The 23834-nt window shown below is 46.3% G+C and overlaps 1 protein-coding gene across 1 annotated transcript in view; it reads left to right on the top strand.

The window, feature by feature from the left end:
• Window positions 1-23834, top strand: part of LOC140388097 (phosphatidylinositol 3-kinase C2 domain-containing subunit gamma-like) — a 310331-nt gene that overhangs the window by 76680 nt on the left and 209817 nt on the right. Inside the window, exon 10 of the mRNA XM_072471736.1 lies at window positions 6675-6797. Coding sequence (XP_072327837.1) covers window positions 6675-6797 — 123 coding nt within the window. The remainder of the gene's footprint in view (window positions 1-6674; window positions 6798-23834) is intronic.

Consider the following 23834-nt stretch of genomic DNA (forward strand, 5'->3'; position numbering starts at 1 on the left):
CTAGAGTCCTAAAGGAAATTGCGATGGTATGAGGCATGTGTTGGCTATGATGGATTGGGCAACCTTACTTAAAGGGATGATAGAACATAGAACATAAAACATGACAGCGCAGTACAGGCCCTTCGGCCCTCAATGTTGTGCCGGCCTGTGAAACCACTCTAAAGCCCATCTACACTATTAGAACATAGACTAAGGGCAATTTTGGACACTAAGGGCAATTTATCATGGCCAATCCACCTAATCTGCATATCTTTGGACTGTGGGAGGAAACCGGAGCACCCGGAGGAAACACACGCACACACAGGGAGGATGTGCAGACTCCGCACAGACAGTGACCCAGCAGGGAATCGAACCTGGGACCCTGGAGCTGTGAAGCAATTGTGCTAACCACTGTGCTACCGTGCTGCTGATGGTGGATAGGCGATGGAAAATATTCAAAGACTGCATGGGTGAACTGCAACAGTTTTTTATTCCTGTCTGGCACAAAAGTAAAATGGGAAAGGTAGACAAACCATGGTTTATAAGGAAAATTAAAGATAATATTACATCCAAGGAAGATGCATACAAATTGGACAGAAAAGCAACAGACTTGAGGTTTGGGAGTAGTTTAGAATTTAACAAAGCCGACCAAAGGATTGATTCAGAAGGGGAAAATAGAGTACAAGAGTAAGCTTTTGGGGTACATAAAAACTAGCTGTAAAAGTCTCTGGAGGTATACGAAGACAAAAAGTTTGGTGAAGGCAAATGGCAGTGACTAGTGGTGTATCGCAGAGATCGGTGCTAGAACTCCAGATATTTACAATATGTAACAATAATTTAGTTGAAGGTACTGTATTATTCCTTGTGTCTGAATAAAGCTCGTAGTCTTACAGTTGAAGTAGATGCTTTATTTTGGTGAGTTCGTTCTCTCTCCAGCGCTTAGACTATGTTACATCTGAGCTGCCTGTCTGTGTCCTGTACACCAGCTGCCGTTCCTGTGAAGAGAAAGACTACTTCCTGTTTGTCTATGTATATATACATCTCTGGTGCTCCCTCTAGTGGTTACTTAGTTGTAGTGTATTTACCTTAACCCCGTGTATATACAGTGATGCATATCACCACATCCCCCTTTTTTCTTGTTACATATTTTCTGTACTTTGTTCAAGAAAATTGTACAAAACATGTAGATAAATGATGACATGTACAAGTTGTGATGATAGTGATGATTATACAAAGCCAATTAATATTTTTGAGTCCGATTTTAATTTTAAAAATTATGAGTCCAAACTTTATGAATTTGTTTGGTTGAGTTGCTTTCTTCTTCTGTTGTTGAAGTGGTAATTTTGATATTGTCATTTCTTTGTGAATGTCGTCAGTGTTCTTATGTTTAAGTAACCAAGAAGTCATCATGAGGTGTTTGAATGGTCGAATCACTTTGTTGTCTGATTTAGACTTTTTTTTCCTGTGCTTGCGGTATTGACTCTGGATGTCATCTTTGTTGTCTGACCTGGACTTTTTCCTGTGATTGCGGTATTGATTCTGTATGTCATCTGCCTTGAAAGCTGGTTTGCTTGTTTGTAGTGGAGCAAATGTGAATTTGTGAGGTTCGTTGTCATGCCATGGTATTTTTGTACTCTTGCCATTGTTTTGAGCTGTGCTGTTACAATGTCCTTCATGTGCAGAGTTGTACCATGTCGTACAAGTTGTTGTTTCATTGTTGTTGTTCTTGTTGTTTTTGTCGTGCTTGTTGTTGCTGTTGTTGCCTTTGTTATGCTTGTTGTTTTTGTTGTTGTTCTTGTAGTTTTTGTTGTCATGCTTGTAGTTTTTGTTGTTGTTCTTGTTGTGCTTCTTGTTGTTTTTGTTTTTGCTGTTGTTGTTCTTGTTTCTGTTGTGCTTCTTGTGGTTTTTGTTGTTCTTGTTGCGCTCAATGACTGTTCCGTGTGGATAATTCGAGCCATTCTCAAAGTTATTTGTGTCAGTGTCCTTTGTGGTATCTGATGTTTCATTGAGCGTTTCTTCTTGAGGATTGTGTGAATGATCGGATGTTGCATTGATCTTGGTGACATCACTCCTTTGTGATTGATGTGATTCCACTTTGATTCCTTGGTGCTCCTCTACTGGAGTCATTTCAGGTTCACTTGAATCATCATTGATTTATTGGTGCTCCTCTTTTGGAGTCATTTCAGGTTCACTTGAATCATCTTTGGTTTCTTGATGCTCCTCTTCTGGAGTCAAAATCTTCAAGATTTCATTTTCTTGTGGATAGGTTAGAGTAGATGAGGTTTTAATTGACGTGGTCTCACTGGACTCAAGAGTAGTTTCACTTTGATTGCTGAGTGCTTCTGTACATACAAGCTGAGATCTGTCAGTCTCGCTGTGATCTTGCACATCTTGTATGGGAATTGTGATTTCTTCGTCACTTGTCTCACATACAGTGGGTAGACATTCAGCGTCTTGTTGGCTAAATGAGCTAGGTAGACTTTCATAGTGTTTTTCTGGTGGCTCAAATAAGCTGGGTCGACTGTTATAGTCTTTTTGTTGTTCACGTGAGCTTGGTAGACTTTCATGGCCTTGTTCATGCATGGACTTCGCTATGGAGTCTTGAGTTGCTTCCATTGTGGAGTCTGTCAATGAGCTCTCTGTGGAGGCTTGTATCGCTCTCTCTCTGGAGTCTTTCATCGCACTCTGTGTGGAGTCGTGCAGTGGTCTCGCTGTGGAGTCTTTCATCGCTCTCTGTGTGGAGTCGTGCAGTGGTCTCGCTGTGGAGTCTATCTGTGCTCTCTCAACAAAGTCGTTCAGTACTCGCTGTGTAGCATCGTTTTCTTCTTGGGTATTTGACAGGTTGCTGTCATCCAATGTATCGACGATCTGCCATTGCATCATGGTATTGGATTCATCTACCTTGAGTAGAGTCGTGTTGAGCTTTTCAACCGTGGCGCTGATGCTTTTATGATCATCATATCCGAATAACGCAGCCATGTCTGAGTAGTATTCTTCGATAAACAAATCATCTTCTTTTGTTTCTGATTTGTCATCGTGCTCTTCATGTTCAATGAACAAATCATCTTCTTTGGTTTCCGATTTGTCATTGTGCTCTTCCCTTCGGGTGGTGCAAACTGTTTGTTCCAGGGTACTGCGGAGGTGATTTTCAACTACTGGTAGAAGTTCAGGCATTGTTCTGTCTTTCGAGGTGAAAGAATTGTGTTTTGTAGCTTTAAAACTCTTTTTTTCAATTTTCGGAAATTTCCCCTTTCAGTGGACGTGGTCCGGGGCCTCTGACGTCATGACGCTCGTGACGTAAAGCGTAGGAATCGATTGCGTGTGCGCAATCCGAGTTTCCTTTACTGTGCGTTCTTTTCGCAACTGCGCATGCGCGGCTTCTCGCGCATGGGCAAAACACTGTTTGCCGGTTTGCGTCTTTTAGGGAAGTGTGCATGTGCGGACTGGTCAGACTGCACACACGCAAGGTGGCTGCTGCTCACAACTTCCGTTTTCTTCTGTTTCAACCCTGCCTCTGCCTCGTGGTGAGTATTCGTGCCATTTTTACAGATTTCGTTTTCGAGATACTGATTCTTTGTTTGTAAAGATTCAAAGTTTTGATTTTGTTTTTGTTCATAGGCAAGGTGTTTTTGAATAGCGATTTCTAGAGTTTGATACTTATTTCGTGAAAGTTCTTCCCTCAAATTTTTATCAGATAGTCCAGAAATTAATTGATCCATTATCATAGTGTCTCTGAAATCAGCATAATTACAGCCTTGTGCTATTAACTTGAGGTCTGTAATAAAATCAGTAATGGGCTCTCCGTTTCTCTGGCATCTATGACAAAAGTTAAATCTTTCCAGCACTACCCTTTCTGTTCTGATGATTGTTTAAGTTTCGCAACAGAATGTCTTAAAGCAGCATTGTTACTGGTGTTACAGTAATCTTCAAATTTATTAAGTATTACTTCTAATTTGGTGTTGTCTTCACCTTTCAAATAATTAAAGCAGTTATAGATTTCTCTAGCTTCATGTCCTGCTAAGAGAAATGCTGTTTTCATTTCTTCTGAGGCCGCGCTCAACTCATTAGCTACGATATACAGTTCGAACGTTTGTTTAAAGATTTTCCATCAATGACTTCAGCTGCAGTGGAGTTCCAACAAGTTGCATCGACGCAGCGAAGTCTCCCCATGTCTGAGTTTTCTTTTGTTTTCGATTGTGCTTTGTCTGCATCTTGTGTAAATTTTCTAGTAAGCGTTCTGAAGTCACCTCGTCCTGGTACCATGTATTAATCCTTATGTCTGAATAAAGCTCGTAGACTTACAGTTGAAGTAGATGCTATATTTCTGTGAGTTTGTTCTCTCTCCAGCGCTTAGACTATGTTACATCTGAGCTGCCTGTCTGTGTCCTGTTCACCAGCTGCCGTTCCTGTGAAGAGAGACTACTTCCTGTTTGTCTATGTATATATACATCTCTGGTGTTCCCTCTAGTGGTTACTTAGTTGTAGTGTATTTACCTTAACCCCTTGTGTATATACAGTGATGCATGTCACCAAGGTACTAAATGTAATATCTCCAAATTTGCAGATGACACAAAGTTGGATGGTAGGGTAAACTATGAGGAGGATCCAGAGATGCTTCATTGTGGTTTGGACAAGCTGAATGAATGGGCAAATGCGTGTCAGAGGCAGTATAATGTAGACAAATGTGAGATTATCCACTCTGGTAGCATAAATAGGGAGGTAGATTATCTGAATGGCTATAAATTGAGAAGGGAAATGTGCAACGAGATGTAGGTGCCCTTGTACACCAGTTCCTGAAGGTCAGCATGCAGGTACAGCAGGCGGTAAAGAAGGCAGATGACATGTTGGCCTTTGTTGCTCTCTTTGGTTGGCTCTGAATATGGCGGTCAATGTGGTTGCCTTCCTTAATCCTAATTATGTTTGCTCTAGAGTCGCCAGGTATCTTTCGATATGCCACAAGATTCAAACCCGAATACTGATCAAAGAGCCAATACACCAGTTAGTTAGTTCAAAGTCAATACTATTTATTTACACACACAGTAATATCTACTCATGCACAAAATACTACAGACTAAACTATCACTACTGCTAAAGCCTATACTTAGCTTTGGGCGCCCACTCAGTCAGAGGAACAATGGCTGTTGTTCGGTTCTGAGGCTGCTGGGGTGGAAGTGGTAGAGCGGAAACAGCTAAAGTCGTCCGTCTGGTAACAAGCGTTGACCTTGGACTTACTTGCTTCTGGTGCAGCTGGTGGGCGGGTCTCTCCGCTGTGAGAGCCAAGTCCAAGAGAGCGATTCTCTCTTGGGGCCTTTTTCTTATACCTGAAGGGGGCTTCGTGCGCTTTTTGGCGGGCCTTGAACTTGGCCCCAATTAATTGGACTGCATCTTGATCATCCTCTTTGATCCTGACCAATAAAGTGTTGGGTGCCCTGATGGCTGGGCGTGTCCTAGGTGGCCGTTGGCCTGCTTTGTTTTCTGCTTTCGGTTTGGGGAACTGGCGCCGTGAGGTCTGGAGCCAGATCAGTTACTTAAGTATCTCCCTTTGTTCCCGGAGATGGGCCATCCAGATGCTAATGGGCCTACAGTTTCAGTCTTGTCTGGGAGCTGTGGCTCCAATATGCAGACAGGTTCCGTGCCTGCTTGCTTTCTTAGCATTGTCCATTTTCCCCTGCAATCTTTGCAAATGTCCATTTTGTATTCTGGAAGTGGCCATCCCAGATGGCTACACCTTCATAGCGATTATTAAACGGGGCTTTGGTGAGACCACACCTGGAATATTGTGTACAGTTTTGATCTCCTTATCGGAGACTGAATCCTGGAATAGCAGAACTGACATATGAGGAGAATTTGATTAGGATTATGTACGCTGGAGTTCAGAAGAATGAGAGGAGATCTCATAGAAACCTAAAATATTTTAATATGACTAGTCAGGGTAGATACAGGAATGATGTTCCTGATAGGTTGAGAGTCCAGAACCAGGGATCACAGTCTGCGGATACAGGGTAGACCATTTAGGACTGGGATAAGGAGAAACATCTTCACTCAGAGAGTGGTGAGCCTGTGGAATTCACAACCACAGAAAGTATTTAAGGCAAAACATTGTATTCTTTCAAATAAAAGGGATGAAAGGATATGGGGATATTAGTTTATTACTTCACCAGATACACCTTTAATACATTCATTTTAAATTCTCTATTTGCTATTTTAGAATAAACACATTAACAGCAACACTTCAAAAAGAAAAGGAGTAAATAGAAAATGTTGCATTAACTGAATTGCTGTCTCAAAGAGCCAGCACAAACTCAATGAGCCAAATAGCCTTCTGTGCTGGATTATTGTCTGATTCTATAATGAAAACATTTGATAAGGAATGAGATATAAATGCAATAAACAAACATCCACCAATATAACATTGCCAAAAGTAACTTTTTGGCTCAGGCATTCAAAGGTTATGCAAAATGCTGTAAGCATGGTGAACACCAAAGATGTCTGGGTAAGTGATGAGGAGTATCTGAGAATCTGCTGGAGAAAAAATTCCTGAAATTAATCAGTTAAACAGTTATAGTTCAAGGGCATTCCCATAGGCAACGGCTTCAATGTGATTTTGTGAATCCAGTTGCTCTGGTTACTTCCTTTTGTGAAACGTTCACTCCTCGAAGATGGGAAACTAAAAGCTCTCTTTTGCTCCTTCACAGAAAAGCACGGGGCGTGTTGTTGAGGAGGTTAAGGCAATTTGCTACATGCTTTCATCGGTGGAAACAAAGGAAATAACCGAGGCCATTCAGCAGCTGCAGTCTGTGGTTCTGCAAAGGAAAAGGGTACAGTCTGAATCAAATCAATGTAGAGTTAATTAATATATGTGCTTCGACAATCTAATATCAGTCACCAGAACGGATCTTTGTCATATTGGACCATAAGTGGAACGTTGGCTTGTGACACGACACAGTTGATTCCGTAGCTTGTGTTCTACATTGAGAGTCTCATCCCTCAAAATCACCACGTTATTCTTCACCATAGACTTTCCTAGCTCAAGAAATTAACCGCCTCAGTTGATTAAAGGCAGTTATGTCCCTGTGTACCAGTAAACTATTGGTATCACTAATGTGCCACTTTTCTCAGCTAAGTGAGACATATAAATTGGGCCCTGTTAGATCGTTGAGTTTCGTATGGTGTCATTGTGTCATTACAGCACAGGGAAAGGCCATTTGGCCTATCAAGTACATGCCAGTTCTCTGTAGAACAATCCAATTCATCTCATTCTGTTGTTGAAAATTTTGTGACAGATGGTAATTGCGAGGCTGACCAAATCCCAGTGGGAAACTTGGACAAACTACCACAACAATTTACAATTTGTATATTTCATTGAGAAGGTACATGTATTGAAACCAGGATTCAAACGTTCCAATACCACTTTTGGAGATTTTAAATATTAAATTGAAACATTTATTAACATAAGAAAACTTTAACTGTCACTAAGCATGGTGATGTTATCTGTAAGAGTATTCCAACTCAGAATACAGGAGGTGTATAGTTTTGATTTATGTTGGTGTGAGAAGACAAGCGAAATCCCAGTGAGAATACATAGCCCAGTTGTCATATAACATTTATTAAAGATCATCTATTAAAGTAAAGAAAAGACAAATACACATGAACAGGAGAAATCTACCCCATACAATTAAGGTATATGAATAGCTAAACACCCATACAGTTCATGTAGAACATATTCCAGGTAACAAAATATATCTCCGGTACCTTAACTCTGTAAGACTTCTCCGTTTCCACAAATGACATCAAAAGTAAATAAATCTATAAATTGAAACCAGCTTGTAATTACCATACAATACAGGGATGATAATCCAGTCTGGGAAACATATTTTACTGGTCCAGCAAAGATACTTAAACTGTTTTTGCGGAGTTTTTCTGTACTGCCTTGGCTCTAAGACTTTTGGGCTGTTCGCTGTAAAACTTGGTCTTCAGGCTCGGTGGCTGGAAACTTGCTTGTCTGCTTCCTGAGCCTGCTAGATGTTAATGAGCCTGCCTTGTTTGTGAGGGTCTGGCCAGTTATACCTTTGTTCCTCTTTGATTATGCCTTCTGTGCATTTGGCTGTCTACCCTTATCAACTTCCTTGACTCAAGGTAGTAACATATCATCGATCATAGAATTTACAGTGCAGGAGGCCATTCAGCCCATCAAGTCTGCACCGGCCCTTGGAAAGAGCACCCTACCTAGACCCACACCCTATTCCCGTAACCCAACAACCCCACTTAACCTTTTTGGACACTAAGGGCAATTTAGCATGGCCAATCCACCTAACCTGCACATCTTTGGACTGTGGGAGGAAACCCGAGTACCCGGAGGAAACCCACACAGACGCAGGGAGAACGTGCAGACTCCGCATAGACAGTGACCCAAACCGGAATCGAACCTGGGACCCTGGAGCTGTGAAGCAATTGTGCTATCTGCAATGCTACCGTGCTGCAAAGAATACTTGAAGAGTGAGGTGTTTCCGGTGAGCCCTCAGGGACAGGGGGGAGGTCAGTAGAAATTGCTGTTTCAGCTAGCGAGGTCGAGTTTCAGGTATTTGGGAATATAGGTGACTCACGACTGGACACTGTTGCATTAATTGAATTTGACCAGTCTGGTAGAAGGGGTGAAGGAAGATTTGAAGAGGTTGGATGCTCTTTCAATATCGTTGGCTGGGTGGGTTCAAACGGTGAAAATGATGGTTCTCCCAAAATTTGTGCTTATTTTCCAGAGTCGTCGATCTTTTTACCTAAATCCTTCTTTAGGAAGATTTGTAAGCTGGATTTGGCCTTTGTTTGGGCAGGCAAGACACCTCTGGTTCGGGAGCATTTTTGCAAAGGGATAGGCGGGCATGAGGCTTGGCATTGCTGAAGTTGACGAACTACTACAGTGAATATTGAGAAGGTTCGGAAATGGGGAAGGGTTGGTTTGGGGGTGGATGGAGACAGTATCCTGTACAGGGTCATGTTTGATGGAATTGGTGATGGCTCCTCTTCCGTTGTCACCGGCCAGGTACTCTGAGAGTTCGGTAGTGATAGCCTCGTTAAGAGTCTGGATCGAGTTTAGGCAACATTTTAAGCTAGAGACAATGTCATTGAGGGCGCCAATATGTGGGAACCACAGATTTATCCCGGCGACTCGTGATACAGGGTCTGGGAATGTGAGGGGGCGGGGGGGGGGGGGGTGGTAGAGAGACTTAGGGATCTGTTTGTGGAGGGTAGATTATTTGTAGGGTTGGAGGAACTGGTGGAAAGGTTTCAGCTCCCGGGAGGAAATGGGTTCTGGTATTTACAAATTAGGAACTTTTTGCGGAAGGAGCTGGCTATGTTTCCTCGGTTGCCATCCCCCTCATTGATGGACAAGGTGGTCTCTGAGGATGAGGGGAGGGGAGGGGAAGATTTTGGATATCTATGGGCAATTGATGGAGAGGGTGAGGGCCTCGCTTGAGGAGATAAAGAGGAAGTGGGAGAAAGAGTTGTGTGGTGCATTTGAAGGGGAGGTGTGTGTGCCTTACATAGGGGGCAGAATTCTCCGTTTATGAGATTAAGTGTTGACGCCAGTGTAGAATTCGTGGAGTTCCACGACAGCAAAACTGGCGCCGCACGTGGACCGATTCAGCCATTGTTAAGGGGCTAGCACCAATACCACCGGGAACACAACTGATTCCAACGAGAAACTGTGCCGGATTCGCCAGTTTCGTGGTTGACACTCAGGAGGCTGACAAGCTGCCTCCGGATACACACACTTCACACCCCACACACACCATTTCTCAAGCTTCACGGATGCCAAGCTGGAAACCCTCCTGGATGCGGTGGAGGAGAGGTGGACGACCCTGTACCCCGGCCCGGAAATTTAGGGCAATTTAGCATGGCCAATCCACCTAACCTGCACATCTTTGGACTGTGGGAGGAAACCCGAGTACCCGGAGGAAACCCACACAGACGCGGGGAGAATGTGCAGACTCTGCACAGACAGTGGCCCAAGCCGGGAATCGAACCTGGGATCCTGTATCTGTGAAGCAACTGTGCTAACCACTGTACTACCATGTGTATGTTTACCTCATTGATCATCCCAATTTTCTATAAGCTGTTTCTCCTAATAAGCTAGTCACACCTGATTCTTATTTAAGCTGTCTTCTAATATTATTATTGGGAGAGACGAATCTCATTGGGCCTTTTGAATACAAGTTTTACTTGTTGCTGGATACCTCGTATCCTATAATGTCTTGTTAAATTTATTTTACTGCTGTTGCGAGGCAGATTCATGACAAAATACACAAGGTCATATTTATGCAGTTAAAAAGTAATCTTACAAGCATTTTTCCAAAAGGTTCTCCTTCATTATACTCACAAATAAACATCCTGTTTTAGCAACAGTCCCTGTAGATAACTAATCTATAAGAATTCCAGTAATGTTACTGCAAGGCACCCACTGTTTCAATAGGTGTGGTATTTCACAGGGCTTCACTCTCCCTCTCACTCGATACTGGAAATCCAAGGCATCAAGCAAAAACGTTGCTTTCTGAAACAAAAGACACTTCTCTGGGGTTTCAGGAGATGGCTCATTTTGCTTCTCACACAGGTGCCTCTCGGTGTAGTACACTGCAAGATTTCACCTCGCCACTCCTCCAGCACAACATTCAATCTTTCCTTAAATATGTTTTTCTCTTTCGTATTTAAGCCCATTGTTTTTACACTTCTTTGGAAGTTTCCTTTCCCAGGATATAAAATTTGTTAATGTTTTCCCTATGGCCACTCACTCCAGGTAAAATAAACTTAATGATGTTGCGTTATTTATTTATGATCTTTGCCAATTGTAAATGTCCTTCTTACTTCTCTTTGAAATTCAACAGCTAAAACATTCCAAATCCTCACTTATCTTCTAATGCAAATGTCTACCCAAGTTGTATTCACTCGTAACCCATCTCCTAATGCAAATTTATACTGTATTTACTCACAACTCATCTTAGCGTGGCCATCTCTTCAAATGCTTGCTTTTACACCGAGCCCTTTTGATGCTTTAAACCTTGCAGTCTATCTTCAGCATAGTTAAATTAATCACACACACACACATGCACACACAGGCATCCTCATGAGCCTCCTTCGCAGTATAGCACCGTAATATTGAAAAAGCAATGCAACTTTCTTCACAATGTTTTCCATTCCTGGGTGCGATTGGTGACCTAATTCAAATCCATTGGTTATCATAGGATCTGAAACTGTAAAGGCCATTTGTAGTGAATGTGGTTTTACTGGACAAATGGGTAACAACACATATTATGGGCACAACCTAATGACTGCATTGTGCCCAACTCGGGATGTGACACGACGCGGCCGATAACAACGCTCGCTACGCTTCCCAAGATCTTACCGGGATCTGGTGGAACGTTGCAATCTGGATCCTGCCCACAATAGATGGGACATGAATTTGCATATTTACATATTAAAGTGCGCAGTAAGGCATGCTTGAATATTCACTCACCAGAGTTACCCAAGGTGTGAGGTCTAACCCTTGTGCGCCGGAGACCCCAAGTGATTACTGGTTAGCACTGGCCTCCACAAATGTGAAACAGGCATATCAGAACTTGGGGGTTCTCTCAGGTGATCGGGGGGCCCTCAGTGGTCGGGTACTGGGCAGAGTGGTACCTTGGTGCCCTATGCCACCTGGGCACCCTTGCACTGCAAACCTGGCATCCTGGCAGTGCCACCTGGGCACCCTGGCAGTGCCACCTGGGTGTCACCATGGAACTGCCAGTCTGGCAGGGGCAGTGCCAGCGTGTCAGGATGGCAGTGCCAAGGTGCCCAGCTGACATCTGTCTATGTAAGGGATTGGGCCCAGGGGTGCCCTGCCATTATGAGGTGGGATGTGGGGTGCTCGAGGACTCTGCTGTAGTTGAGTTAGGGCATTGGAAGGGTCCAGAGGCTATGGTGAGGTGAGGGGGGGGGGGGGCAAAGATGAAATGGCACCTAAATCACTTCCTGCACTGGGGAGCGGAGCTTGTTAGTGCAGCGAATGGAACCAAATGCAGCCTTAACGAGGCATTCCATACCAAGGCCCCAAAATGAAACAGAGTCCCGTTTGATAATGGGGTCATTCTCCGTGCTGCCAGCGCCGGAAACACTCGGCTAAACATGCTCGACACGGAACTCTGTTCATTTCCATTAAATTGTGCCCCACATGTGTCTAGCCTGAGCACATGTATAAGATTTAAAGGGATATTTAGTCTGAACTATGGTTTTCTTCTTTGGACAAAACGTACATAATCTAGTACATAACCGGATGTCTCTCCAATGCACTTAATCTGTCATTCCTTCTTTGTCTGGTTTCAACAATCACTAGACAGTCTATATAATCAAGGCCTATGTCAGAAAGTCCTTGACATGTAGTACATATTGCAATATTCGAAACGATAGTACTTTCTGCACACAAACCTCCTGACAACTTCTGTGATGGAATCTCTCCACATACCAAATTATATGATGGAAACCAAAGGACAGGGACTGGATTCTTCATGGTCGGGATTCTCCGTTGCACCAGCAGTACACCGATGCCTGGGGATTTTCCGGTGGCGTGGGGCTGCCCACATTGGGAAATCCCATTGGTTGGCTGGTGGGACGGAGAATTCCGATGCCAGCGGGGGCGCGCCACACCAGAAAACTGATGCGGCAGAATCCTGCCCCAGTTACGGGAGGAGCATTATACCAAAATCCTCATGTGCAAGGCAGTCATTCCCCCAACCTTTCTATATGCTCGGAAACTTGGACTACGTACAGAGGCCACCTCAAGGCTCTTGTAAAAGCCCTTCCTGTCTATTTCCTTTGTTCACATTTCTTTTCTTTTATTGTTTGGTCTTCGGATCAATAATTGGGATGTGCCTTTAAGTAGAGAGAGGAAAGCAGAAGACTCAAAGTTTAAAACAGCCTGATTACCAGGCCACTGCATTCTCAGGCTTTGTGTTTGGGAGAAGGAGGAGCCAGGCTCTTCAGCACCAAGTAGATGGGAGGAACCAGTTTTGGAGGTAATCAATTTCATTGGTTAACTGGCAACCAATGGGTTAGATCAGATATAGCTCTTGGGGCTAAAGGGATCAAGCGATATGGAGGGAAGGTGGGATCAGGGTACGGAACAGGGTGATCAGCCATGACCATCATGAATGGCGGAGCAGACTCAAAGGATCGAATGACCTCCTCCTGCTTCTATTTTCTATGTTTCTATATAAATCAAGAGGCCCACATTACTGAATGTGATGCCCGCTCTTTGAAGTTCTGCAGTCTGCGCCTGTGCTACCCTTTGTAAATTAATCTGGGGGCTGACTAAGAGGACATGGGAAGCTAACAGTAAATGTCTTAAAACACCTCCAACAAAGATTTAATTGTTACTAAAAAGGGTCAATAACAATCTTCACAGTTTTCCACTGTGACCGTGAGACAGTAAAAACTCCTCCAGAAGTCTGATCACTTTTGAGAATTGCTATGTGAATGTATTCATTTAGAGACAACATAGTTCTTCATTTTTGCCCAAGACACCTATTGAACCATTCAGGGAGCTGACAAAATCCACTCAGACAGCATTGACCCAGATAATTAGAGTAAATCACTGAGTGCTCTTGGAAAATAGCTGTTTAGAAGTGGATACACAAGAGAAAAATGAGCCTTTCATCAGTGGCCTAGCGTTTTTGTCGAGTGGACGGATGACTTGCATCAAACCACAGTGAATCCTGTTCAAAGCTTTTATACACAAAATGCAGAAAGAGGTGTGTAGTGCGCTTAGAAATCTGAAATTGTATGTGTGTTGAAGTGATGTGACATTTAAATTGTATGCACTGAAGCACTCCCGGTTCAAAAAGAAAACCCACCAAGGGATCTCTGCTGGAAGTAAGTTTGTTTGGACCTTGGGTGAGAATAGGATGAAGCCTTAACCATAGTGCCCTCCAGGTTCAAATGGCCAGCTGATATTTCCTGTCCCAGCTCACAGATGAAGTTTATTTGGTCTGGGTTCTGGAGAGTGGTTGATACCTTGCTCCAGCAAGGAAACAATAGCATTAGGGAGAGGAATGTGAGGGCAGAAGAAATAGGAGCAGGAACAGGCAATTCTGCCCCTTGACTGACTCAGCCATTCAATAATATAATCTCCCTCAACTCCACTTTGCCAAATCCCTTTCTTCCGTCAGTTTCCAAAAACATTGATCCAAATCTGGAATATACTCGACGATTGAGGAGCCATACCTCTCTGCTATACAGCAGTTCCTAAGTTTCACAACTCTGATTCAGGAAATTTCTCCTCAACTCAGTTCTAAATCGCTAAACCCAAATCTTGAGAATACGGCCCCTCATCCCAGACTCGTAAGTCAGGGGGAAATAGATTCTCTCCATCTGCACAAGTCAATCCTTCTCCAGAATTTTATACATTTCAATGAGATTACCTCTCATTGGAGAAATGAGAGGTAATCTCATTGAAAGCCTGGAGAAGGTGGGCCCATTCTATTCAATCTCGCCTTGTAGGACAGTTCTCTTCTACCAAAATAGGTAGAAGGCTGCAAATTTTATATATTTATGTATTATATATAAGCAAGCAGCTCAGAATCCAGTACACTTATTTTGCAAATAGCTTTGGGGAGAACCCAATACATTGTCCTACTGCCTAGCTTGGTCTCAATCCAGGCAAAGAAGAGGGAAAAGAAGCTACAGATGTAAATGCATCTCATTTTGCAGGATTGATTGCGAGGAAATTGTTTAAACTGTCTTGGTAAACATTGTCCCTGTGTGTGTGTGTGCACAAAGCCAACAGAATAAAACTGTTTCCTGACAAAGCAGTTAGTAAAATTATAGGGATTCATGTGGAGCACAAATCCAGCTGGGCCAATTTCTCAAGTTTGTGTTGCTGCCACGCTTTGCCTGCCCAATGGCAGATGGAGCCTCCGGATCGAAGAGGGTCTGCCGTTGATTCTCTTTCTGTTCGGAACGGGTAACTGAAGACAGGGTGACTGTGAACTCCTTGTATGCGCTGCAAAAGCAGGAAGCACTCAGTGGAAAAACATTTACACCAAGGATCCGACCTAACATCTTAAATCCTTCTTACATCTTTCTTAGATTGCTTGCGATAACATTAAATTGCGATTGTGAGGAACATTTTACAACAAGATTGCCTGTGCTTTGCTGCTTGGGCCAACTTGTCTCATTTGGTGAAAAGGAGTCAGTCGGTCATTGATGCATGCTGCACTCTAGGGGAGGCAATGGCATAGTGGTATTGTCACTGGATTAGTAATCCAGAGACCCAGGGTAATGCTCTGGGCACCTGGGTTCAAATCCTGATGCACGATCAATTACACTCAAGACGAAGTGATTTCATAACTGAAGGCTTTAATCAACTAGAACCTGTTCCCCAGCAGCTTCGGTACAGAAAGTGAAGGCTGCTGGGATGGCACCGGTTCTTATACTCCGCCTGTCAGGGCGGAGCTACGTATCAACAGCCAATGGTAAACTCCTAAGTTTAACCAATGGTCATCAGACCTCTTAGGTACAGCAATACCTGATAATACCACATTCACCCCCTGTTAAAAAAAGAGTCCGGTGGGGATGGTGGCCAGTGGTAACATGGTACGCCTTTAACATGGTATGATCAGATATGGAGGTACCGTGATACCTCCTTACCGTGCTGTTGAGAATATTTACAAAGTGTTCGTTCACGGTTAAAGTCACAGCGAAGCAATCAGTCGATCGGATGGCCTGGTCGTCCTTCTGGATCGTCTGGGCCTCGGTGGTGATTCTGGTTGGGGTCCAGGTGGTTGCGACTCCGGGAGCGTGGTTTCGGCCTCCCTGGCAGCTTCGTCACCCCTAGGTGGCGCTGTTGGGGCAAGCGGTTGACATGGGGGGGGGGGGGGCTGTAGGAGGATTCGGTGGGAGGGCGGGCCGAGACAGGAGCGGCGGGAGTACTGACCCTCCAGTGAGGTGGGGTGGGGGGGGGGATAATGGTTCGGGTGCGCTAGCCAGGTTGGGAGCGAGGTCCCTGAGGCGGACTTCCTGGGGAAAACAAGGAGACGTTCATGAGGTGTCTGATTGGTAGTTGTACAGAGCAGCGACCGGATGGCGTGGAGGGCCACCGGGAGGAATTCTTGCCAGCGGGAGACTGGGAGATTCCTGGACCGTAGGACCAGTAGAACAGTCTTCCCGACTGTTCCGTTCTCCCTCTCCACCTGTCCGTTTCCCCGGGGGTTGCAACTGGTCATCCTGCTTGAGGCAATGCCCCTGCTGAGCAGGAATTGACGCAGTTCATCGCTCATAAAGGAGGACCCCCTATCACTGTGTATGTACGCGGGGAAACCGAACTGTGTAAAGATACCCTGGAGGGCCTTGATGACGGTGGTTGCGGTCCTGTCTGGGCAGGGGATGGTGAATGGGAACCGGGAGTACTCGTCAATCACGTTCAGGAAATACGTGTTGTGGTCGGTGGAGGGGAGGGGGCCTTTGAAATCCACGCTGAGGCGTTCAAAGGGACGGGAAGCCTTTATCAGGTGCATCCTCTCTGGCCGGTAGAAGTGCGGTTTGCACTCCGCGCAGATTTGGCAGTCCCTGGTGACTGTCCTGACCTCCTCGATGGAGTAGGGCAGGTTGCAGGTCTTGATGAAGTGGAAGAAACGAGTGACCCCCGGGTGGCAGAGGTCCTCATGGAGGGCTTGGAGGCGGTCCACTTGTGCAGTGGCACAAGTGCCGCGGGACAGGGCATTAGGAGGCTCGTTTAGCTTCCACGGACGGTACAAGATCTCGTAGTTGAAGGTGAATAGTTCTATCCTCCACCGCAAGACCTTGTCATTTTTAATCTTGCCCCGCTGTGCATTATCGAACATGAAAGCAACCGACCGTTGGTCCGTGAGGAGAGTGAATCTCCTGCCGGCCAGGTAATGCCTCCAATGTCTCACAGCTTCACCTGTGGCTTGTGCCTCTCTTTCGACCAAAGAATGTCAAATTTCGGAAGCATTGAGGGTACGGGAGAAGAAGACCACGGGCCTCCCACTTGGTTGAGGGTGGCCGCCAGAGCTACGTTGGACGCATCGCTCTTGACCTGGAAGGGGAGGGACTCGTCGATGGCGCGCATCGTGGCCTTTGCAATGTCTGCTTTGATGCGGCTGAAGGCCTGGCGGGCCTCCGTCGACAGGGGGAAGGTTGTGGACTGGATTAGGGGTTGGGCTTTGTCTGCGTAGTTAGGGACCCACTGGGCGTAGTAGCTGAAAAACCCTAGGCAGCGCTTCAGGGCCTTGGGGCAGTTAGGGAGGGGGAACTCCATAAGGGGGCGCATGCGTTCAGGGTCAGGGCCTATAACTCCATTTCGCACTACGTAGCCTAGAATGGCTAGACGGCCAATGCTAAATACGCATTTATCCTTATTGTACGTTAAGTTAAGGATTTTCGCGGTCTGGAGAAATTTGCGGAGGTTGGTGTCGTGGTCCTGCTGGTCATGGCCGCAGATGGTGACGTTATCCAGATACGGGAACATTGCGCGTAAGCTGTACCGGTCAACCATTCGGTCCATCTCTCACTGGAAGACCGAGACCCCATTAGTGACACCAAAGGGAACTCTTAAAAATTGATAGAGCCGCCCATCTGCTTCGAAGGCAGTGTACTTGCGGTCACTATTACGGACGGGTAGCTGGTGTTAGGCGGACTTGATATCCACCGTGGAGAAGACCTTGTATTGCGCGATCCTGTTTACCAGGCCGGCTATACAGGGGAGAGGGTACGCGTCCAGCTGCGTAAACCTGTTGATGGTCTGACTGTAGTCAACGACAATCCTATGTTTCTCCCCGGTCTTTACCACCACTACTTGAGCTCTCCAGGGACTGTTGCTCGCTTCGATGACCCCTTCCCTCAGCAGCCTTTCGACCTCTGACCTGATGAAGGTCCGGTCCTGGGCACTGTACCGTCTGCTCCTGGTGGCGACGGGTTTGTAATCTGGGGTGAGGTTCGCAAACAGGGAAGGCGGGTCGACCTTAAGGGTCGCGAGGCCGCAGACAGTAAGGGGGGGAATAGGGCCGCCAAATTTAAAGGTCAGGCTTTGCAAGTTACAGTGGAAGTCCAACCCCAGGAGTCTAGCCACGCAGAGGTGCGGCAGGACATAAAGGCGGAAATTGTTGAATCTCCTGCCTTGGACAGTGAGGTTCGCTAGGCAGAACCCCTTTATCTCCACCAAATGTGACCCGGAGGCCAGGGAGATCCTTTGGTTTACAGGGTGGGTAACAAGTGAACAGCGCCTTACCGTGTCGGGGTGAACAAAGCTTTCTGTGCTCCCAGAGTCAATCAGGCAAGACGTCTCGTGGCCATTGATGAAGACTGTCGTGTTGCTGTTGCGAGTGTCCGAGGTCGACTTTGGTCCAGTGTCACCGAGGCCAGATGAAGCAGATGCGAGTTCTGATTGGGCAGCGTGTAGTCGGCCGTACTGGGGGCCTGGGGCCCCATGCAAGATGGCGTCTCCCATGGGTCGCACATGGTAGCCGGGAGTGGACAAGATGGCGGCGGGGATGGACAAAATGGCAGCGCCCACCCGTCCAGCGTGGTGTCCGGGGGGCAAGATGGCCACGCCCATGGTTCGCACGTGGCCCTAGGATAGGAGGGTGGCGGTGAGCGCTGGCCGGTCGGGGCCTGAAGGGGGCGTTGCCGCGGCGGTCCGGAGTTACTGGAGACCGCGGCCTGGCAGACCCCCACAAAGTGGCCCTTCTGCCGCACCCTTTGCAGGCGGCGGTGCGGGCTGGGCAGCACGGGCGGGGATGATTAGCCTGCCCGCAGAAGAAACAGCGGGGCCCGGCGGCGTTAGCGTGCCGTCTCGCAGCGCAGGCCTGCGGGTCAGGGGGAAGGTCTATGGGGCTGTCGCTGCGGGGTGCCACGCAGCCCAGGGGGCAGCCGCGCGGTCGGGTGCATAGGACTGCGCGTTTTGGGAGGCTACGTCCATGGACCCTGCCAGGGCCCGTGCCTCTCTAAGTCCCAGGGTGTCCTTTTCTAGGAGTCTTTGGCAGATCTATGAGGAGCTCATACCTGTTACAAAGGCATCCCTGATTAAAAGTTCCGTGTGCTCACTCCCCGAAATTTGCAGGCAGCCACAGTTACAGCCCAGCACCAGTAATGCCCGGTAGACATCCTCCAACGATTCTCCGGGGCTTTGCCGTCTAGTTGCAAGCAGGTGACGTGCGTAGACCTGATTTACAGGGCGGATATAATGTCCTTTTAACAGTTCGATCGCGGCATCATAGTCCTCGGCCTCCTCAATAAGGGTGTAGATCCCAGGGCTGACCCTTGAGCGCAGGAGATGCATTTTCTGTCCTTCTGAGGGGGTGCCTCCGGCCGTCTCGAGGTAGCCTTTAAAGCACGCCAGCCAGTGTTTGAATATTGCAGCCGAGTTATCCGCGTGGGGGCTGAGTTCTAGGTTTGATTCGGAGATCCATCCTTCCAACTTAAGTCTAGTCGATTAAATTGATGCACAATCAATTACACTCAAGACAAAGTGATTTCATAACTGAAGGCTTTAATCGACTAGAACTTGTTCCCCAGCAGCTTCGGTACAGAAAGTGAAGGCTGCTGGGACGGCACCGGTTCTTATACTCCGCCTGTCAGGGCGGAGCTACGTATCAACAGCCAATGGTAAACTCCTAGGTTTAACCAATGGTCATCAGCCTCTTAGGTACAGCAATACCTGATAATACCACAAATCCTACCACAGCAGCTGGTGGAATTTGAATCGAATTAAAAGTATAATGATAACTATGAAACCACTGTCAATTGCCATAAAAACCTATCTGGTTCACTAATGTCCTTCAGGGAAGAAAATTGGCCATCCTTACCTGATCACTTGGGGATGGGCAATAAATGTTGGCTCAGCCAGCGATGCCCACATCCCCTGAAGGAATAAAAGAACCTTTCTAGAACACTTAGGGTTACACCACAATGAATTACTGAAATAATGCTCTATTATAGTACCTGCATAAAGTTCTGTCAATCAGCAGCTGGATATAAAAGGCTCCTTGACATTAGTTGTGGTAGCGGGTGTAACAGCACCTCTTCATCCCCACCCCCAACGACCACCTCAATCAACACCATTGCAAATGGATTGTCTGGTCACTGCTGTTCATGACCATTGTAAAATTGTACATTTGTCAATGAAAAAACAGTGCGCACACCTCATAGTCCACTGCACAAGTGATGGATGGAAGTGTGTGGTACATATGGTGAATTTGGTTGCTGAGGACAACTGCTCAGGCAAGAAGGTGGGGACCCCACTACCTTCCCAAATAGGTCCGTGATGGGTAGGCCTGTGGATAACTTTCCTGACCCTCCATTAATTGAGGCCCCTAGCTGTGGGCACGTAAGGGTCTCATCCCACCACCACTCCTATTAACCCAACAACAGGTAGGGAGGCTTACCATGCCTAGAGCACAACTAGCCAGCAAGTCCGGGTTGTTTGCAGGCTCCTGGCAAGGGGACAGTCTCTCGATCAAAGTCACTCAGTGCCTGATTGAATGATCGAGTATCAGGAAAGGAGAACCCTCAAAGAGCCATCCCCCTGCCACCGCTCTCAGCCCTGCTCCACCTATCCACCTGACCATCTCATCCTGCGATCTCCCTCCTGCCGTCTCTCACCTCCAGCCTGACAGCTGATTGTAGGCCTTGGGTAGGTGTCACGCCAGCAACAGCCATCACCGCCCTGGTGGCACTACTATTCAGTAGAACAGCCAGCATCTGATTGGCCGTCGGCTCTCGGCAGGTTGGACATCCACCCATGGAGTACTTGATCCAGGGCGAAGACCTGCTGACGTCCTGTTAAGTGCCTGGAGTGTAATAAGATGCATGAGGCCTTCCCAAAAAGAGGCGATACCTGTTTTTTGCCAGCTCTCCAGCTGGTGGCTGAGATCCCTGATGCTTCCACAAGAATCCACCCAGTGTTTTGGGACATGTTGAGAGATGTGACAAAATGCTATTTGCATGAAGTTCTTCCCCAAAATCTTTACCCGCCTGAAGGGGGCTGTTCTTGTATTGTGAGTTCTTCAGGCCTGCCAACTATTTTGAAGCTAGTTAGATTTTGCTCTTTTTCTAGGCCGTCAGATATGGTTTGTATGTGACTGCTCTGCCCACCCTCTTTCCATTGGCCACCTGATTGTCCAGACTTCCCCGCCCATCAGAAAGTGAATACACTCTTCATTACCTGATTGGATGATTCTTGACGAGCAGTCAACCAGTCTCATTTCCCATGTCCAATTTATTTTATAATAGTAAATAAAAATGTTCAAAGATTTTTTTTTTAAATGTTTTTTTATTGTCCCTCTGATTATTCTCTTGGTTTGCTTGCAACAAATCTGTCAACACTCCTGGAAACTGCCCTGAGGCAATACTGGAAGATTAGCTAGCATAATTATACATGGAGTTGAAAGTAAATCTCGTTATTCTTGAGTGTTGACTACTTCGTATTCTGTTACTTACACGGTGAATAAGAAGACATTAAAATGGCTGATCCCATTCATCAGCCGATTGCTGTTGTTTCCGAAGCACGCATGCAATAGTGACACATGTCTGACAAGTGGGCAAGCAGCTAAGAAAAGGCTATACTTAAATATTCTTGAGCACATAATTTCTGCTGTGATTTACATACCAGCTAACTATATAAACTGTCAAAATGGCAGCTAATTTTATACCTGAACATCTCAAACTGGCCACCAGATGGTGATCTACCATTGGCAGAATCGGGCTGACAATTATAAGTGAAGCTTATGAAGATGAAGAAAATTGTAATTGAGTTTTCTGTCCGAATATCCCTTTGCTCAAAAGGTGTGGGGGGGGTCAGCTCTGAAGCTTAAAAGACCAGCCTAAGAGTTATGGTGGGAGATATTGCACACCTGGTGCTATGATCAGTGGGCAGAGGGCAACCAGAATTTGTCTAATCTGTGTAGCACTGTTTTGAAGCGAGAATTATACAGCAGAAACGGAGGCCATTTGGCCTATCATGCTTGTGTCAGCTCTTTGAAAGAGTCGTCCAATGAGTCTCAATCAATTCCCAACTTTCTCTCCTTAGCTTTGTAAATTGTTTCCTTTTTTTTTTAAAGAATATGTCCAATTCCCTAACGAAAGAAATAATTCGCAGCCCGTTGTTGGCAGTGAAATTGCCAGTCAGTGAGTGGAATGTAAGCGTGAGTGTCTCTCTGCAGGGCTGAATGAGGACCTGAGGTGTATGAAACGTGAGAATCCTGTTCTGGCAGTCATGTGTGAATTTGTCTGTGCCGGGGCAACCTTTTCCCGTTTGACTTTTGCACATCTGTCAACTTCTCATAAGCTCTAGTGTGTTATCCACAGATTCCTTTGCAACAGTCAGCAGCCAAGCCAGATACAATCATTCCACAACCATGGACCCTACCACTGCCAATCGAGCTACAGGGGAGGTTCATGAGGTATCATTATTGCATTTCGTTCCCTCGATCTGATTAAATTGTCTGGGAACAAATCTAATCCCTTGTGTAAGACCCACTGTAGAAACAACAACACTAACTTGTATTAATATAACGTAACACATCCCAGTGTGCTTCACCAATGGGTTATCAGACAAATATAACACTGAGCCACATAAAGAGATATCAGGACAGATAACCAAAAGCAAATCGGGAGATTTTAAAGAGTATTTTTAAGGAGGAAAGAGAGTAAAAGAGGTGGAGTGATTTAGGCAGGGAGTTCCAGAGTTTAGGATCTTATCAGCTGAAGGTAAGTTTGTAAATGGCAGAGTGAAGGAAGTTAAGGACACCACATTTAACACCTCTTTAAATTGGGCTACAAACCTAAGACACTGCAATAAGTCCACAAAGGCAGAAGTCCCTTCACCAGAATCCCTTTTATTAACGAAACCAACAGCAGTACAAACATGTGCATTCAGCTTGCTGTCTACACTGGGTGTCCAGAGGATCTGACACTTCCTGTTATATACAATAAGAAGTCTCACAACACCAGGTTAAAGTCCAACATCATAGATTATCATAGAATTTACAGTGCAGAAGGAGGCCATTCGGCCTATCGAGTCTGCACCGGCTCTTGGAAAGAGCACCCTACCCAAGGTCCACACCTCCACCCTATCCCCATAATCCAGTAACCCCACCCAACCCTAAGGGCAATTTTGGACACTAAGGGCAATTTATCATGGCCAATCCACCTAACCTGCACATCTTTGGACTGTGGGAGGAAACCGGAGCACCCGGAGGAAACCCACGCACACACGGGGAGGATGTGCAGACTCCGCACAGACAGTGACCCAAGCCGGAATCGAACCTGGGACCCTGGAGCTGTGAAGCAATTGTGCTATCCACAATGCTACCGTGCTGCCCCTTGTTTGTTTGTTTTGAATCACTAGCTTTCGGAGCGCAGCTCCTTCCTTAGGATTAACCTCCCCCTGGCCCGCAGTCTAATCATGGGTCTTGTCTTGTGTCTTGCAGGGCCTGCTGGTGATGAGGCAGGTCTATCTGGCATCCCCCGCCCCTAGCCAGTGCTACAGCCGGAACCCCCCATGAGCTGAGCACTGACAAGGCGAGCAGTTCAGATACCAGCCCTCCGCGCGAGACTCAGGAGACCCCGGAGCTTGGGTCGGAGGATGACACAGATTTCCCATCACAGCTGTCTCTAACACCCTCCACCATCCCAGAGACACTCACCTCAGTTGGGCACTTTAGTGAAGAGACTCCTGGCACACTATCTGGTGCACACAGTTGACTCGGTAAGCAGGTGGAGGTAGGAACACCCGAGGGGGTGGACGATTGGAGGGCAGGCCGATCCCAGGGACTAGCTGCCGCGCAGACAGGTCTCTGGAACATAGGCCC

The sequence above is a fragment of the Scyliorhinus torazame genome, chromosome 13 (genome assembly GCF_047496885.1).
Source record: "Scyliorhinus torazame isolate Kashiwa2021f chromosome 13, sScyTor2.1, whole genome shotgun sequence".
NCBI lineage: Eukaryota > Metazoa > Chordata > Chondrichthyes > Carcharhiniformes > Scyliorhinidae > Scyliorhinus > Scyliorhinus torazame.